The following is an 18955-nucleotide window of genomic DNA, read 5'->3' on the forward strand; positions in this document are numbered from 1 at the left end:
ACTATGAAAAGGGAAAGATGGCTCAGAGGTGAAACCCAGAGCACAGAGAGCAGAGCTGAGCCCTAGTGACTGACTGCCAGGGTTTGAAGCAAATCAGTTTCTGGCTAGTTCTTGCTTTCAGTCCCTCTTTGGATCAGAAATTGTTGCATTTTGAGTGAGAGCTGTCACCCCCATATGCTCCTCCGTATAAACACTTGGCTCCGAATTGCTGGTGCTGTTTAGAAAGGCTGTGGGAACTTTAGTAGCTGGAACCTTGCTTAAGGAAACAACCCCTAGGCACGGGCTCTGCCAGCTTCCCGGCGGCCAGCCTAGCCTCCGCTCCTGCTGCGTGCCTTTCCCACCCTGGCGGGCAGTAACCCCTGTGGAGCTGTAAGCCAAAAGCTTCTGTCATTTTAGTCTTCCACACCCACAGAAGGGGGCCTAATACAGGTGCCCCTTCTTTGTTTACCCCGTGGTTTGGATGACTTGGATAATTATGACATAGATTTCCATGAGATTCTGAGCACCAAACTGAGGCTGTGAACTGGAGAAGTGGTGAAGGCATTTGTCTGTGCCGGTGGAGGCTACCGAATTATTGAGGCTGGTTCGGCTACCGCTGAATTTTGGTCATCGTCGTTCCTAGACTTTTTCCTCTGAATATAGCATACTAACTGTCAAAAGAGAGACTACCCGAGTGGGCCTAAGCTACTCACCGCAGGCATTCTTAAAGCTGAGTTTTCTCTAGTTCAGAGGGACTTGAAATGTAAGAGGAATGTCACGCGTTTAAATTCCCCACTGATGACTAAAGGGGTATTTAGGATAATGATGTGAAAGTGTCCTCCAATTTTTGGAGTGGGTTCCTGCTAAGGGGTCACAAGAAAATGAGAGTGGTCCAGGAACTGATTTTGCCAACAATCTGAATTGGTTTGGAAGCAGATTGTCCCGTAGCACCTTTAGACAAGGGCGCACTTCAACTTTTGACTGGTGGACCCTCAGCCGAGGATGCAGACAAGCCCGCTTGGACATCTGATGTACAGAACCACCACATAGAGTGCACTCAAAGACATAAACCACTAAGCATGTGACAGTTTCTTATGCGGCGATATAAAACAACACAGATGAGAAGAAGCAGCTCTGCACAGTTGGTGGCAGTATAAAGCAGTCAGACACTGTAAAGAGTTCAGCATCAAAACTGCCACTAACATGGAAAATGTGCATAGCATGGGAACAGTGTTTCAACATCAATGTGTATAACATGATTGTCTCAATCTGTTCGTTGGTAATTTGAACAGGAATTTCACGACCATATGAAACTGAAACTTCAAAGTCTATAGAGGAGAAAATAGGTATGTGTGAGTGTGTGGGCATATATATACACACATATTCATAAAGAAGAATTGCATATAGCAAGGAAAATGAACAGACTAAGGTTTTACATGAGAGTATGGATTTAAAAACAAACAAACAGAATAGGAATTAACCTCAGGACAATAGATACATACATGCATACACACATACATGTATACATACATATCACACATACATATATACCTAGATAGATATACACATACCTAGATACATACATAGATATATAGATAAAAGTTTATTTACAAGTGATGCCATTAGTTCTTACATTCTACAACATGTAAAACTAGATGATTTTGGGAGATAACCATGTGCAAGTAAATTATTATAAGAGCAACATGAAAATGAAAACAATCAAGAGACTACAGGAAGGGAAGGGATGAGATCAACAAGGGAACTGGGGCCCATCAGAGATGCTGCTGGTCTGTGGTCGCACAGGTGGTGGTTGCATTACCTTGACTTTCATTCTTGTGACTCAAAGCAGAAGTACAGGATTTTGTTGGAAATATGGATGACAGGTCACATTGCCCACCCCAGATTGCCTGAATCAGAATCTATGTTTTAACAAGATCCCAGGTGGTTTGTTTGCACATTAAAATTTTAAGAGTAGTACTCTAAAATTTACATATATTTCATAAATATTCTTTTGTATCAAATAAATATTTAATAAAAGCTGTTTTAAAGTATGAATTCATGTTTGACACCACATTCCAGTTGTATAAGTGGCTAGAGTTTTATTTATTTGTTTGTTTGTTTGTTTGTTTTTTGACACAGGGTTTCTCTGTGTAATAGCCCTGGCTACCCTGGATTCACTTTGTGGGCTAGGTTGGCCTCTGCCTCTGCCTCTGCCTCTGCCTCTGCCTCTGCCTCTGCCTCTGCCTCTGCCTCTGCCTCTGCCTCTGCCTCTGCCTCTGCCTCTGCCTCTGCCTCTGCCTCTGCCTCTGCCTCTGCCTCTGCCTCTGCCTCTGCCTCTGCCTCTGCCTCTGCCTCTGCCTCTGCCTCCTGAGAGCTAGGACTAAATGCACACACCACCACACCTGTCTGGCTGATCTTTTAAATGCCCTGCTTTCTTTTCTTACAATTACATTACAACCTTATCTATCAAAAGCGAGAGGAGAAATTATAGTAACATAAAATGTCTCTCTGAATCCAAGTGTGATCCCTGTCATTTAACATCATATCACCATCTAGTTGAATGGTGAATAATTATGATTTTATGTCAGATGCCCCCTCATTTGTACTTATTTCAATATCTCAGAAGATTAAACTAGTTTCTTTCTTTGTGTCTTGTTTTGTTTTGTTTTTGAGACCAAGACCTCATGAAGCCTATCCTGGCCTTGAACTCACTGTGTAGAGAAAGAAGAGACGGGAGTTCTAAAGTTGCTTCCAAATTTTTCTTGTATGGGCTGTAGAAGCAAGGATAACCTAAAGAGCTTTAAATGACAATGAAGAGCAGAGTTTGGTCAGACCAGAGCTGGAAGTCTGGGGGCAAAGATGTAGAAAGTAAAGGTGTGTAGAAAACAAATAAGCAACAACCAAAAATCCCAGCTCACAAACTCTGCACAGTGCGTGCTAGGGCTTGATCGTGTGACTTTATGATCCAAACAGAGAACCAGGGATTAGTAATAAGAACAGACAACAGGGTGGGAAGGCACTGCATATCTAAGTGGTCCCTGCAAAATGACCTCTGCAGTTACCCCGCCATTAAGGGAGACTCCCTCAGGATTCATACAGTAGGAGGAACTGTACCTAGTGAGCCTAACCTACCTGGGCTAGGAGAGTGCCAGCAGGATTATACACTAACAGATTTGTGAATTATAGACACTGAAAAGAAAGAAGTCCGTGAACTTAAAAGAAGAGCAACAGAATCATCCGAAATGAAGCAAAGATAAAAGAAGAATGGAAAATGTAATAGAGCTTCAGTGGCCTATAGAGTAATATCAATAAATCTGATATATGTATCAGATTTCCTAACCTACCAGCAATGCCTAATGAAAGCAGTGCATATGTCAAAAATATATGGGTTGTATCTTTAAAATTCTTAATGTTAAAACAAACAGACAAAGCAAAACAAATAAACAAAAAAAAAATTCCATAAAGGTCCTGTGTTCCATGAAAGCCTTCAAAAACAAAACTGAAACATTCTTTGAGCAACAACAACAAAAAAGGCCAAGATAACTAAATGTAATAGAGTGAAAATTATGCTAGATAGAATTTTAAATCTACACTTAGGTGATGTCTCAGTAACAGTAAATAAATAGATAAGTGTAAAATACTTTTTATCATCTTAAAAAGTTACCATTAAAGTTATTGATTGTTAAAGAAGAAAAAAAAACTTGATATCACAGGTTTTTGTTTTGTTTTGTTTTGTTTTGTTTTTAAAATCAAACAAAGAAACAAAATGTTAACAGTAGCAGGAAGGATGGGAAAACAGAAGTCTACATATCATAAAAATGGTACATTATACTTATGTGCCAAGTAGACATTATGATATTGGATACATTATGATAATCTAAAAGTTCATATGTAAACCTTGAGACAAGTAAAAAAAAGTGTAATTAATAGGCCAATGGAAAAAACAAAATGGAATATGAAAATCAATACAAAATCCAGAAACAGAAGAGGGAAACGGAACAAGAATAAGTGAATAGAAAACAAATAGCAAGATTTAAACTTAGCCAATAACTATATAAATTATATAATGTAATAATTATATAAGTTAAAATACAGATATTAGGGAATCTGAGAGTCTAGCTGCATAGATGAACACATGCCTAGCATGATAAAGTCATGGGTTTGAGCCCCAACACAGAAAACAAGCAAACATCAAATTAAAGCAATTTAAAGGCATACTCAGCTCTATGCTATGGAAAAACTTAATTTAAATGTGAGATGTGCGTGAATTAGATAAAGTTGGACTGTACTTTCCATGGTATGGGCAGTAAACTTTTTATAGGTATTTGATAGCTGTCTCGTGCTCTATAGTATAACCTAACTGATAAGCTTACCAATTACAACTCAAATATGACTGAATCTAAGTCACTCTATATCAGCACTTCTCAACCTGTGGGTTGTGACCCCTTCCGGGTGGGGGAGGGTTAACCAACATTTTCACCTCAGCCATAGGAAAACACAGATATTTATGTTACCATTCATAACAGTGGAAAATTACAGTTATGAAATAGCAGCAAAAATAATTTTATGGTTGGGGGATCGCCCCACAACCAAAAAGGAATTGTATTAAAGGATCACAAACATTACGAAGGTTGAGAATCACTGAGCTAAATTACCCTCCCAGGCATTTCTTTCCTAACCGACCAGCAATGCCTACTGACTAGTAATACAAGGAACAAATTTTATGGCCTGTATTTGAATTTTATCTTCAAAAATTCAAAGGTTAAGGCTGTCATGCAGGTTTCCCATAGTAAGGGGAACAGGGACTATTTCTGACAGGAACTCAATGACTGGCTCTTTGACCTCCCCACCCCCCAAGGGAGGAGCAGTCCTGTTAGGCCACAGAGGAGGACTTTGCAGCCAGTCCTGAAGATACCTGATAAAACAGGGTCAGATGAAAGGGGAGGAGGTCCTCCCCAATCAGTGGACTTGGAAAAAGGCAGGGAGGAGATGCGGGAGGGAGAGTAGGATTGGGAGGGAATGAGGGAGGGGGATACAGCTGGGATGCAGAGTTAATAAAATGTAACTAATAATAAAATTTTTAAAAATAAATAAATAAAGAAGAAGAAAACAGGAAACAACCTAGGAACCTACCACAAAGGGCCTCTGAAAGCCTCTGCCCTTTAGACTATCAAAGCAGATGCTGAGCCTGATGGGCAACTGTTGGGCAGAGTGAATGGAATTTTAGGTAAGAACTGGGAAATAGTAAGAGCTGGAGAGGACAGGATCTCCACAAGGAGAGCAACAGAACAAGAAAATTTGAACACAGGGAACTTCCCAGAGACTCATACTCCAACCAAGGACTATTCATGGAGATAACCCAGAACCCCTGCACAGATGTAGCCCTTGGCAGTTCAGTGTCCAAGTGGGTTACATAGTAATGTGAAGAGGGACTGCCTCTGACATAATCTGATTGGCCTGCTCTTTGATCACCTCCCTCTGGGGGGGGAGCAGCCTTACCAGGCCATAGTAGAGGACAATGCAGCCACTTTTGATGTGAACTGACAGACTAAGATCAGAAAGGAGAGGAGAACCTCCCCTATTAGTGGACTTGGGGAGTGGCATGCAAGCAGAGGGAGGAGGGAGGGTGGGATTGGAGGGGAGGAGGGAGGGGCTTATGGGGGGATGCAGAATGAATAAAGTGTAATTGATGAAAAATTAAAAAAAAAATAAATAAATAAATAAATAAAACAAAAAAGAAAACTTTATGCTTTCGGATTCTCTAGTCTCTACTGACTTAGAATATCAGATAAGAAGTATATCCTACTTATCTTCAAAGCAAAAACAGTATTTTTTTCTTTTGACTGTAGGCATAAGGTTATTGTGTAATTCAAATGCTGATTTCTGTACTCCCCCACCATGTCTGGTTGCAATTCTTCTGAGAATCTCCTGCCTCAACGTTGTGTAAACATTGCTCTCCAGTTGTCCCCTGATATCTCAATAAAGCATCTTAAAGCCAATCACTGTGCAGGGAAAGTAATAAGACTGGACTTTTTGCCAGCCAAGGGAGAAGGCGTTAGAGAGGAGGAAGTAGGGTTTTAGCCACGTGTAGATACCCACAGGGACCAAAAGGGAGAGCTCAGTAAAAAAAGCTATAAAGTGCAAATATCTCTGGGCTGTACTCTGGGAGGAAACCAGATTATTTTAGAGGGTTAAGAATCGTTATTAACTATTATTAAACAAATATAAAAGAGTCTCAATTATTTGTGTGGCAGCTGGGTTAAGAAAGAAACTGAAAAACAACCAAATATTTCAGTCATTTCTATACCTTTGAAAGCTGATTGCCTGTACTTCTTCATATTTGGGCCATAGTTATTCTTTCTTAAGTCTGATGGGGTTGAAGACTAGATAGTTATGGTCTCACAGTTAAACTTAAATTGTTTAGGATGATATAAATTGATAGATAGTAAAATACTTTATTCAAGGGTGCCAAATATACAAATGTAAATCTTATCTAATTTTTTCAGTCATTATTACATGCAATTTGTTATTGTAAAAGAAAGAGCCTTTTATTAGACTAAAAAGGGGAAAGGTAGGCATAAGATTATTGTGTGATTTAAGTGCTGATTTCTGTACTCTCTCTACCTACTTGCAATCCTTTTCCTGAAAAATCTCCTGCCTCCATGTTGTATAAACACTGCTCCCCAACTGTTCCCTGCTATGCCAATAAAGCAGCTTACAGCCAATCCCTGAACAGGGGAGAGAGTAGGGCTGGACTTCCTGCCAGCCAGGGGAGGAGGAGTTGGAGAGGAGGAAGCAGAGATTTCAGCCACGGATAGATGTACAGAAGGGGTTAGGAGAGAGAGCGCAGCAAAAAAAAAAAAAAAAAAGCTATGAAGTTCAAATACCTCTGGGATGTACTCTGGAGAAAACCAGATTATCTTAGAGTGTTAAGAATAGAGCTAATAACTATTTGGTTATTATTTTGTGAAGCTTAATATTAAACAAACATAGAAGAGTCTCAATTATTTGTGTGATAGGCAGGTTAAGAGAGAAACTAAGAAACAAACAGTTTTATAAAAATAACCATAATACTTGACAACCATTTTATTTGATCAGAATTGATTGTTTATCTAATTATAGACTAGTGGGAGTTTATTATTATTATTATTATTTGGCTTCTAAATGTGCAGTCAGAATCCAGTGATCCCATCTACTAGAATTTCCATGATAATACCTGGCACTTAAGTAGCAAAGTGAAGCTTACATCTCATGCCTACACATGAATAGATAAATGCCTTTAGTTTTTCCCAGCTAAATTTAAACTTTCTGAAACTGTTGCTTTCAGGATGTGCTAATCATATACCACAAAATGGTGCTGACTTTCATAACTCAGCCAAAGATCTTGTTTAATCATTACATAGAAATGCAAATTTCTTCATAGACTGAGCAAGATATTTCTAATAGAACAATTTGAAATTTACATTTAGGATGCTAATCACATACCAATAATATTCTTTGTGCTGCTAGAATTTTGAAGTATTTACAACTAAACTCATTCATATCCCATCTCTGCCACTAGAATTTTAGTGCATATGGATTATGACTAGTCAGCAATGCTGTGCCCTTTGCTTATGTCAGCTCCATTGTATTATCGCCAGCTGAACATGCTATACATGCTACTGCATTTTCATCGATCGTTTGAGAAATGTCATTATTTTCCTTCAGCGGCATTTGCTACTCATCTCCCAGAAATCCCTGACATGGCCATAATTTAATAGAGCTGATCATTAATGCAGAAAAAAATAAAAGAAGCAAAAGCAAAGAAACACAATAGTCTTAAACTACATATGAGCAAATATTTTCTGCTTGAAAACTTGATCAAGTTGTGTCTCGCCGTTTTGACCCCAGAATTGTAATAAAGCCTCTTGTAATTTTCCCCATTTCCGTTCTAATGGTAACCGTTTTCCTGAGTTGTGTGCACTTTCAGTTAGTGAGATTTTGTGGCATTCTTGTCTTTCTAAGATCAGATCAGAAACTACACTGTCAAGAGTGACAGCAGGTCATCTAAGTGAGGATACTTGTGGGCCCCAATTATTACATGAGGTTTTCTTTAATGAGGCACAAAAGAAGGAGGTCTTTGGTTGCTTAAAGCACCAAAATAATGAGGGTGATTCTCAATTTTTGACTTGTGGTCTTTTCTACTGCACGTGTCCCTTCCCATAATGCATCTGATTTTAATCACATACATGGCCAATTATGCATAGGCATAAGACAGTAAATAGAGGATTCATCCCAATAGTACACTCGGGACAGTTTGTATTACTGCACTTGCTACCAAAACGGATTGAGGTCTGATCGGCCCACCTCTCTTCAAGTTGCATTCCCGGATGTGTTTGACTGAAAATGAAAAATTATCACGAGGTTGCTAGGGGTAGTAACTTATTTCTGTTGGTTAAAGCAGGTATCCATGCAGCTTGATACAGATGGGGGCTTAGGTTTCTCACAGGTTGTTTGGATAGGGGTGTGTGTGTGTGTGTGTGTGTGTTTGTGTGTGTGTGTGTTTATGTGTGTGTGTGTACTTAGTGAGGTAAAGGTCTTAGGCTACCAAGTGCATTATTAGAAGAGGGGTGTGTGCATAGCCAAAACCATGTCACATCCCAGCTTGCTAACCTATTTTTCATGCTTACTTGACTCAACTGAGTTTCAGTTCTCGAAGGTCGAGCCTAGGCATCTTCTGAAACCAAATGATAAAACAAAAAGGAGATTACCCAGGACCTGCAGAGTCTAAGCTTGATTTTTCCAATCTCACCAACTATGCCTCTGAGCAGCAGCTGTCTAAAATTCCCTAAGTCCCTCCCTACTCCCACCATCAGGCTTTCGCTATAGGAATAAGCACTTCCGCTGGAATTGCATACTGACCAATGATGTGTTTAACATGTTATTAACATGATACAAATCCAGATACATGGAGCATATCAAATACATATTTTTTTCTTTTTCACACCTTAAGAACACAAAAGTTGACTAACCCACATTCTCTTAATTCTGTCCTTGGTTTACTTGTACCGAGATGTAATTGTCAAGGACACTGTTGAGGTTGATGGCCCAGCATAACTCAGCTACACATGGCTTTGGACTAAGGAAGCTTCCTTTTGCTCGATCCAAATCTCACCCTGAGTGTACTGCAGTCAGTCCCTGCCCCACCCCTTTGTGTCATCAGTCCAGCCACACTAGTCTTCTTGATAGCATTCCATGCTCTCCTCTTCCAGTGCAAGTCCGTATCTGCTCCTATCTCTGCCCGAAATACTTTGTCTCGAGGTGACCACAGGGCTGATTCCTTCATCTCACTTAGGAGTCTGTGCAAGTGCCACTTCCTCAGAGTCATGACACTACTGTCTCTAAACAATCATTTCTTCACTCAAGCTATAGCAGTGTCACCCATTTGTGTCTCTCTCAGACATTTATAGCAGAGTAGAGCAGTGGCTCTGAGAGTGTTTGGTGACTGTGAGACAGAAAGGCAGGAGAATAATCACTGTTTTGAGGTAGACTGTTCCCTTCAATTAATGTTCCAGCGTGACTGGTTTCTCCCCAGCTTTCTCTTCTTTCCAATATCAGCTTACGCTGGTCTCCAGCCCTCATTAGTTCCCTGTGGAATTTAGTCTAGTTGAGGTGCAGACTAAATATGTGCTTCACAAGCCTCTTAAAGGTTACCTTTCTGTCTTATCTGTCCTTTAGTTTACCCCTCCAGAAGTTCCTTACCCTGGACCTGGAGCTCAAAAGTCAAAGTAGTAAAAATAGTAGCTACTTATCAAATGGTTATTATGGGGCAATCATGGCTCTGAGCCCTTTGCGAGTTTTAACTCATGTAGTCAACCTCATCACATACTATTGTCTTCATTTGACATCTGGCAAAATCAGGTTCCATAGAAGTGAGGCAATTCCACCTCAGTCATCCAGATAGAGTTAGAAGCTGGATAGAGTGGTACCTACTGAACAGAAAGCTCAAGCGGCCTTGAGCTGGCATTTAGGAGGCATGGAAGCTTGTCTTTGTTCCACTAGGCTCTGGATCCTAAGATGAGTTTTTTCTGTTCCCTAAATTGAGCTATGCATGGTGGCAAATCCTACAATCCCATCACATGGAAGGCTGACTAAGGAGAATCACAAAGATGCAGGTGTAAATGTCTTCAAATACTACTACTATGTATTTTCTACACTACTTGTATCCCTTGCCAGCAGCTCTTGTCTTCTGTGCAGCAGCTTCAAAGGGAAAATGGGAAAGAAAGAAAGAAAGAAAGAAAGAAAGAAAGAAAGAAAGAAAGAAAGAAAGAAAGAAAGAAAGAACTTCCTCAAAGAGTTAAAGATGTTTGAAAAATAGGTGGACATAGCTGGTAAATATCCAATAACCAGTAAGAGTTAATTTTCACTCTCTTTTGCTACATAGAAGTTTTAAATGCCTTGCAGACATTCAAGTTATCAACCAAAAAGAATGGGTGCCAAGAAATGTTGAGGTTTGTTTCCAACTTTAACTACCACATAAAAACCAGGTTCTTTTATAATTTTGCTATTATAGTGTGGAATATCCTTAGTCTATTAGACTATCCTTAGACTATCCTTAGTCTCTGCAGATATTAAAAGTGACATGGACATCACCAGAGATACAAATGGAGTCTATGACACATGCTAGGACCCAGTCATATTAAGCAACACCTATATTAATTGAAGCACCCATTTGACATTCCTGCTCATTTGTGTATATACTCTCTACTATGTGAAGTTAAAGGCATGCATTGGCAAGTCTATATTCCCACTTATAATATCATTGTCTTTGGTACTTGTTTTCATCATCTTCAGGCAGTCAGAATATCATGTAAAAAAAATACTTTCCTCCTACATAAATGCATAGCATAGAAATACAGACTAGAATGTAAAAAGCTAGAATGTAGAACCAGAAGCCACAGACTTGTGTCTCAGGCTTAACTCTCACCAACCTGGACAATGTTCTGACCTTGCAGTTGACCCTGAACCTGTATCCTCATCTGACAAATGAAGATCATGACATAGTTGTCCTCATTGTGTGGCTAAGAATACCACATGGGGTGATGCATGGAATGCCCTCCTGATGTAATCTTGTCAGCTTTGACTCTGAAGAACACATACTGGATCGTTCTTTCTCTAGACCAATGAATACATTAATCTTAAACTGTAAGTCTAAGTTAATAGCAAAAAAATATGATCATCGAGTGCGGACCTGGTGCCTCTTTTGTGAAGCGGCAGCTGAGGAGACTCCGGCGCTCGCCATGGCCGACGAGAAACCCAAGGAAGGAGTCAAGACTGAGAACAACGATCATATTAATTTGAAGGTGGCGGGGCAGGATGGTTCTGTGGTGCAGTTTAAGATTAAGAGGCATACACCACTTAGTAAACTAATGAAAGCCTATTGTGAACGACAGGGTTTGTCAATGAGGCAGATCAGATTCCGGTTTGATGGGCAACCAATCAATGAAACAGACACACCTGCACAGTTGGAGATGGAGGATGAAGACACGATTGATGTGTTCCAGCAGCAGACAGGAGGTGTCTACTGAAAAGGGAACCTGCTACTTACTCCAGAATTTTGTTATAGACCAAGAACACATTCTCAATTAGAAAACGGCAATTTGGTTCCACCGCATCCTGACTACTACAGTATAGTTTTCTCTATTCTTCATTTCCCTCTCCCCATCTCCTTATTGTACATAAAGTAACTGGTGTATGTGCACAAGCATATTGCTTTCTTTCCTTTTTCTTTTTAAACTAAATGGCCAATGTTCTGTTTTGGTTGACATCAGATGGAGATGGTCGGGGAAAGTACTGGTTCTGTGAAATCTCCCCTTTTCTCCATTAGAGGCATGCTCATTCAGCTCTTATCTTTATATTCCAGTAAGTTATTTTTCTCTCATTGTTTTAACAAAAGAACCCAACAACATAAAATCCTTGCATACCTTGTTCGATTGGAGAATTTTAATGTTTTTCATTTATCATTGTAAAACCAAGGACAATTTTATAACTTCTTTGTACGTAGCTGTTACATGTAGGGCAATCTGTCTTTAAGTAGGGGTAAATTACTCTTGAACAAAATGATCCTAGATAGTTTTCCCTTCAAGTCAAGCGTCTTGTTGTTTAAATAAACTTCTTGTTTAAAATGAAAAAAAAAAAAAATGATCATCATGCTAGTGTAATCCAACTTAACTCCTATCTTATCACTGTCAGAGGAATACAGTGAATCAGCAAATTCTTGATCTATTTATACTTACAGTGAAATTACCAGAAGGAGCCATGCAAGCCTTCTCTATCTGAGCCACTAAATCAATCCTCTATGAAAATGGACAGCACCAGGACTGCCATGTTCCATGAAGATTTTCCCATCTTTTAGTTGTGCTTTAGAACAAACAAAACTCTCACTGGGTCCCAGCATAGTGGAAGCCTTGACTGTCCACTTCAGGCTAGCTAATCAGCCTCCTGTCAAGGCAGACTGACGCCCATACTGACTTCTGTCTGAATGTCCCGCGAGCCTAGTCACGTAGTCCCTGCCCAAACCATATCCCTGGATATCCCTATTCTGTCTCCACAGCTGATTGCACCTTCTCCCCCCAAGTTTCTGCTGTTTATTTTGTGGCCACAATGACAATTTTGGATTTGAACATTCCCTAGAAAAACAAAGAGCATTTCTAGGGTGCCTTTCCTTGTGGTGCATGTTGTCACCGTTTCTCTTCTGGTTTTCTTTTTTAACATACATGTTTTTGCTGCTGCTTTAACAAATGTTTATGCCGTGTCAAACATTTTTGAGCTGATTGACTCATTTAGTTATGGAAGGATAATTATTAATATGAGCCTGAGCTTCAGAGCCAGAAAACTTTGGTTTTAATTCAGGTTCTGCCATCTATATCATCATTATCATTCTCAGTTTCTAATAAGGGGTTGAGGTTACTGAGAGAGACTTAAGTTTTAGCCAGTTTCATCCACACAGGCAAAAGCAGAGGTGGGATTTCAGCCCTAATCTCCCTCACTAAAGCCCTAGTTTTTTCAGGACATCCTTGAAGAACCCTTGCTGCTGGATTTCAGTCACGGTGTCCAGAAGGCACAGTTCTTATCCCAAGAAACCTTTCAAGGTAGAATAAAGAATCATGAGTTGCACTTAAAAGGGATTCTATTACCAGCTATCCCATTATATGCTGAACATGAAACATGGTTCCCATACAGGAACCATCAAGTATTACAGGATGAGATGTCAAAACCAGGGAATATCTCTCATCTACATAGTCTGCAGAATCAATTTCTTTCTTTCTGTGTTTTTTAGACAATTTAAAGAAGATTTAAGTTGACACACAATGAAAGGGGTGGGCATTGTTAATTTATGATTTTGTTTAAGCTTATACCTAAATTACTGAGCTCATTAAGTTCCATTCATTTGGGCAGTCATTAAACAGTTATTGATTAAGGGCCTGCTCTGTAGCAGGTGCCAGAGAAGCCAGAGCAGCCTGTCATTGGCAAGACTCACAGCTCTTCTGTGCTGTGTAAATAAAAGAGGCAGAGAGGCACTCAGCAGTTTTCTAAAGAATACCCTGAGCTTGAGAAGGGATGTCACAGAGGAATATAAGGACCAGAGAAGAACACACGAAAATATTACAAACAACAACAAAAACCTAATGAAGTCATTCAAGAACAATATAGTGAAGAATGAAGAAAGAAATGATGGAAGTTACACGAGGGAGTAAATATATCTAACACAGACTTGTTCCTGGTCTTGAAAGTAAAAGTCTACTGGTGGAACAGAGGCCCGTAATTGAACATAGCAGTCACTAGATGGGAAAGAATAATAAATAGTCCCCAGGGATCTTCAGAGGCGGGGATGAGATGAACAAAGAGGAAATGTACAGATCAAATGATCCTAACGGCAGCTTCAAATTGCTAGTTATATGTGTGTGAATGCCTCACTCTGTCTCATCTTCCTCCTCAAAAATCTCATCTTTGTAAAATCAGAGAATCTAACTATGTAGTCAAAATAAGCCTGGGTCACTGAGTACCTCACTTTACTAAAAGGTACACTCTGGAGATCGTATTTCCCCCTGAGCCCACTGATGTCTGCTCCTGCATTACTAGTGCGTCTCGGCACACAATAATTCACAGAAATGCATTTCACAGCCTTGAGTCAGATGAAATTAGTAGCTAACTTACAGCCCAGAGGCTACACCCAACACTGTGTTAAATGAAATTTGTGTTTAAAATAATAATCTCATATTGTGTTTGTCTTCTCATAAAATGAACTGAACGTAGGGAAAAAAAAAAGATATTTCTGTTCCAGAAATCAACTATCTTGGATTTTGTTGACAATCTTTATTTAGTTGTGTCTATATAAATCACTTATGAGAATTTATTCGGTTTGATGACTGGTTTATAAGGACAATATTTGTACAGAATCTGTGAGTATGAGGGTATTAATTAGAGTAAATATATATTTTTTTAAATGTTCAATCCCCATTTAGAAAGGCAAAGAAGATGGACATCAGAAGAAGAAGAAAACAGGAAACAAGTTAGGAGCTTCCCACAGAGGGCCTCAGAAAGGCTCTGCCCTGCAGACTATCAAAGCAGATGTTGAGACTTAGGGCCAAACTTTGGGCAGAGTGCAGGGAATCTTATGAAAGAAGTGGGAAATAGTAAGATCTGGAGAGGACAGGAACTCCACAAGGAGAAAAACAGAACCAAAAAATTTGAACACAGAGGTCTTTCCTGAGACTCATACTCCAACCAAGGACCATGCATGGAGATAACCTGGAACCCCTGCACAGATGTAGCCCATGCAGTTCAGTGTCCAAGACATGAACTGATTGGCCTGCTCTTTGATCACCTCCCCCTGAGGGGGGAGCAGCCTCACCAGGCCATATAGGAAGACAAAGCAGCCACTCCTGATGAGACCTAACAGACTAGGATCAGAAGGAAGGAAAAGAAACCCTTCCCTACCAGTGGACTTGGGGAAGGGCATGCGTGGAGAAGGAAGAGGAAGGGAGGAATTGGGAGGGGAGGAGGGAGGGAACTAGAGGGGGGATACAAAGTAAATAAAGTGTAATTAAAAATAAAATTTAAAAAAAAAAGGTCCATAAAGTGTTTGGCCCACAAATAGTAATTCACCTTCGATGGGGAGGGGGAGGGGATTCGGCTTTGCTCAGAAGGCAGCACGGTAAACCTGTGCAGTGTGACACGTGAACCTTCTGCTTGGCTAGGGCTCCTGGCCCTCTTCCTGGTCCTAGACAGACCCCTGCGACACACCAGTTCATCTGGGTCAAGCTCAGTGACATCCTCTGACAGCACCCTGAGTCGGCCGCTCGGTCACAAGCACCTCTCTCACCAGGCAGGCGGAGGCCCCTGTGCCTGCCACCCTTGTTCCAAGTTTACTCCCTAGCACAGGAGCGTGTGGGTGCTGCCAGCGAATGTTCTAGGGCCTGGGAGGTGCGCAAGAAAACCAAAGAATCATTAGAATATGTTCTTATGCAGTTCTTGCTTCATGCCGAATGCCAGCTGTCAAGGACCTTTATTCCATTTGCCATCATATCAGAAACACACACATAAAAAAGCCACTGTTTTCATGAAGTTAAAAGGAAAAGAAAATTTTACTCTTGATACTTTTCTGTTCTTTTTCTTTTTGAGGATTTCTCCCTTCCTGGTCTGGAAATCCCTTTCCCCCTGTAATTACCTCAACGCTAGATGCCAGGGCAGCTGTCTTTCTGGTGGTCTCAGTGGCTCCCAGGATCACTCTCTGCATATTGTTTAGAATGACAAGCTCCAGTTGGAATGCAGAGGTCTGTCATTTCTTGGCTCTGTGATTCCTCCCACAAGGTTTCATGGAGATAACAATGGAAGGTTACTCTCCCGCTCCTCTGAGGCGGTGCTCTGGGGAGTAAAGTACCTGTGTTTTGATTCTTTTCTAAAGCACAGAAGGGAATCAGAGTGGACTTCCAGCCTGAACTGATTCACCTACCTACCTACCTACCTACCTACCTACCTACCTACCCGCCTTGATTTGTTTGAGTGGGAGGGTCTGACAGGACATATCTCAGGTAATGATTTTCATACTGAGCACACAGCAGGATCACTTGCAGAGCTTACGAACCACAGGTCCCTGGGTTCTGCCCTGGTGTGTCTGGATGGCACCCGGAACCTGTATTTCCATAGCTGCCAAGAGGGTCTTGATCTGAGGAACAAGCTTGATTTTTTTTTCCTTCCCTGGCTCTACTAGACTTCAGTCCCTGCCCTTTCCCAACCCCAGAGACACCTACTCAGTGGGTTTGGGATTAAGAAACAGACAAGGACATTTTAAACACCTGAGAGGGCTGGGTGAACTGAGACCTAGGGGTGAATAGACTCACAACGCACTGTCTACTCATATAACAACATCTTTAGGAAACCCATCACTGTGTAAGCAAATACACACCAATCACAAGGTGTATCTGGGAAATAAAACAAGGGCTCTTTCTAGACGAGTCTCTTGACTGTTCTAAAATGCTCTGAGATTCTGTTAAGTACTCCCTTCCCATTTGTAACGAGTTTTCTTGTCTGCAAACGAGAGCTTAAACTCATGTTCCCTCTGACTTCCACTATGACCTCTTATTTTTTTCTAATGCTAGCCCTGGTACCCACCCTAACCCAGTTCTCAGAGCATAGCCTCCTCTGCCTGCCTTTCAGATGACTCCTAACAGCTAACAAATGAAAGCAAACCAGCATTCCCTGGGCCAATGAGAGGATCTGTGCAACCTCCAGACTCCACACACTTCTGGACATTTTGATAAAGGAGTATATAATTTAGGTGATCGATTTGGGACCTTCATTTCAATACTTGAAAGTACCTCATGGTTTTTTGATGCAACTAATTCAATTATTAGGGAACATCACACAGCTCAATAGTTAATTAGGCGCTTACAACAAACTGGATTGATGTCTTTTCCTTGAGTTCTTTCAATGACAAGATAAAAATGAAACTTCTTCATACAAAGGAAAGGTCTGTTAGTTAAACATCCCTGATCCAAGGCCTCTAATGCCACAGCTTTGATACTAAAAATACATATTGTCTTGAATTTAGGGATTTTCTTTTGTCCTTGTTATTTTTGAGTCTCACAAAGTATGTGCATGGCAAAGAAAGAAAGAAAGAAAGAAAGAAAGAAAGAAAGAAAGAAAGAAAGAAAGAAGTAAAGAAAGAAAGAAAAGTCACCTATTCTTATTCTCAGTACCCTCAAGGAAAAGACACCAGGCTATTCATCTCATACACATCATCTGAAAAAGTAAAACATGAGGAAGACAAGCAATGGTATTTCTATCGTCATGTGCTCATTACTATAGTCTAAATAAATGCTACCCACCCAGACTTGACTAAAAGCACTCAAGTCAGAGGCACTTAAACTCATGGAGTACATTCATCACCACTTCAATTGATGGTATAAGTACAGCTTGCATATGATTTTTTATTTTTGCTTAAGATTAAACTGATATTTTAAGAGTACCAGAATTAATATTTGATTTCTGTGCCTTGCCGTAGTTGATTCTTCTGATATGGTGCCTATCAGGAGACTGGAGCTCTGTCAGTGGCCATCTTAACCAAGATGATATGGTGGTCATGATTTGAATATAAACAGCCATTAGAGTGGACGTTTATGAAGCCATTACTAATCTCACTATTTTCCCAGCACCCACTATGATGCTTCGTGACAACAAATATGTTTTCAATGAAAGAATAATAAGCCCGACTTTAGAGCTAATATCATTCTAATATTATTATTAGAATATTAATATTATATGTTACTAATATAATATTAATATTATTCACTAATATAATATGGTTGTAAGCTAGATATGGTGCACATGCCTGTAATTCTACCACTTGGGAGGCATAAGGAAAAAAACAGGAGTTCAAGGCCAACTTTGGCTGTAAGTTAGGTGCCAACCTGGAATGCATGAGACCCTTCTCAAAACAGCAACAACTACAACCTAAAAAAGTGTCCCTGGGGCTGGAGAGATGGCTCAGAGATTAAGAGCGCTGGCTCCTCTTCCAGAGGTCATGAGTTCAATCACTAGCAACCACATAGTGGCCCACAACCATCTATAATGAGATCTGGTGTCCTCTTCTGTCATTCTGGTGTACATGCAGGCAGAACACTGCATACATAATAAATAAATAAATAAATAAATAAATAAATAAATAAATAAAGTACTTAAAGTGTCCCTGCTCAAAACTGACCTGGGACAGATGTCTAAATCAGAGGTATGTGGTGTGGGGCCAGCAAGAAGTGACACATACTCAGCTAGCCTCTACTAGATAGCAGGCAGGACCACCCCACTTTTGACTGAGCACATGTGTAACATATGTGCAAAAATCTATGGCTCAGAGACCTGAACAGAGATGGGACAGAGGTAGGCAAGGACCTTGCCATCCCCAGTAGTAATTCAGAGTCATCAGTGGAGCTCTAGATGTTCCCAGGTCCTGGTAGTTCATTTGTCTGTTGTACACAGCCAGTGAAATTGCTGACACGGCAATAGAAACTGAGTACCATGGAAACACTGCAATGGAACTCTCATTCGTCAAATCAATAGGAATCTAATCTAAAGCTTCAGAATCAATACTTTTCAACCTGTCTGTTCAACATTACCATCCTTACCCATATTAGTAAATGTGTGACTTTTGTTGTAGAGAATAACCACAGGAGTTATTAAACTATTATAATTGGAAGGCACTTATAATCACACATAATAAGACTTCATAATCAACACAGTCCCTTAGTTGATGTGATTTTAATATACAAAATGTCTCATTGATACATCTAAATGCTGTAGCAAATTAATACATAATCACTTTGGCATAGATGTCGCTACATTTTAAGTACTAACAGAGAAGGCATCTCTTTAAATAAATTAAACACATTAGCAATGGCTGTATTGGCTCTTCTCAGCAGCTGAGCTGTGTCCTTTAGAA

The 18955-nt window shown here is 40.2% G+C and overlaps 2 protein-coding genes across 17 annotated transcripts in view; both read left to right on the top strand.

Annotated features, from left to right (window-relative positions):
• Nucleotides 1-18955, top strand: part of Anks1b (ankyrin repeat and sterile alpha motif domain containing 1B) — a 1054774-nt gene that overhangs the window by 827912 nt on the left and 207907 nt on the right. The gene's annotated exons all lie outside the window — the stretch shown is intronic.
• Nucleotides 11180-12159, top strand: LOC132652422 (small ubiquitin-related modifier 2). The gene has a single exon (XM_060377896.1). The coding sequence runs from the start codon at nt 11259-11261 to the stop codon at nt 11544-11546; it is 288 nt and encodes a 95-aa protein (XP_060233879.1). The 5' UTR covers nt 11180-11258; the 3' UTR covers nt 11547-12159.

Source organism: Meriones unguiculatus, chromosome 2, assembly GCF_030254825.1.
Source record: "Meriones unguiculatus strain TT.TT164.6M chromosome 2, Bangor_MerUng_6.1, whole genome shotgun sequence".
Classification (NCBI taxonomy): Eukaryota; Metazoa; Chordata; class Mammalia; order Rodentia; family Muridae; genus Meriones; species Meriones unguiculatus.

Coding starts and splice junctions, on each gene's coding strand:
- LOC132652422 (XM_060377896.1), top strand. CDS start 11,259: ATGGCCGACGAGAAACCCAAGGAAGGAGTCAAGACTGAGAACAACGAT.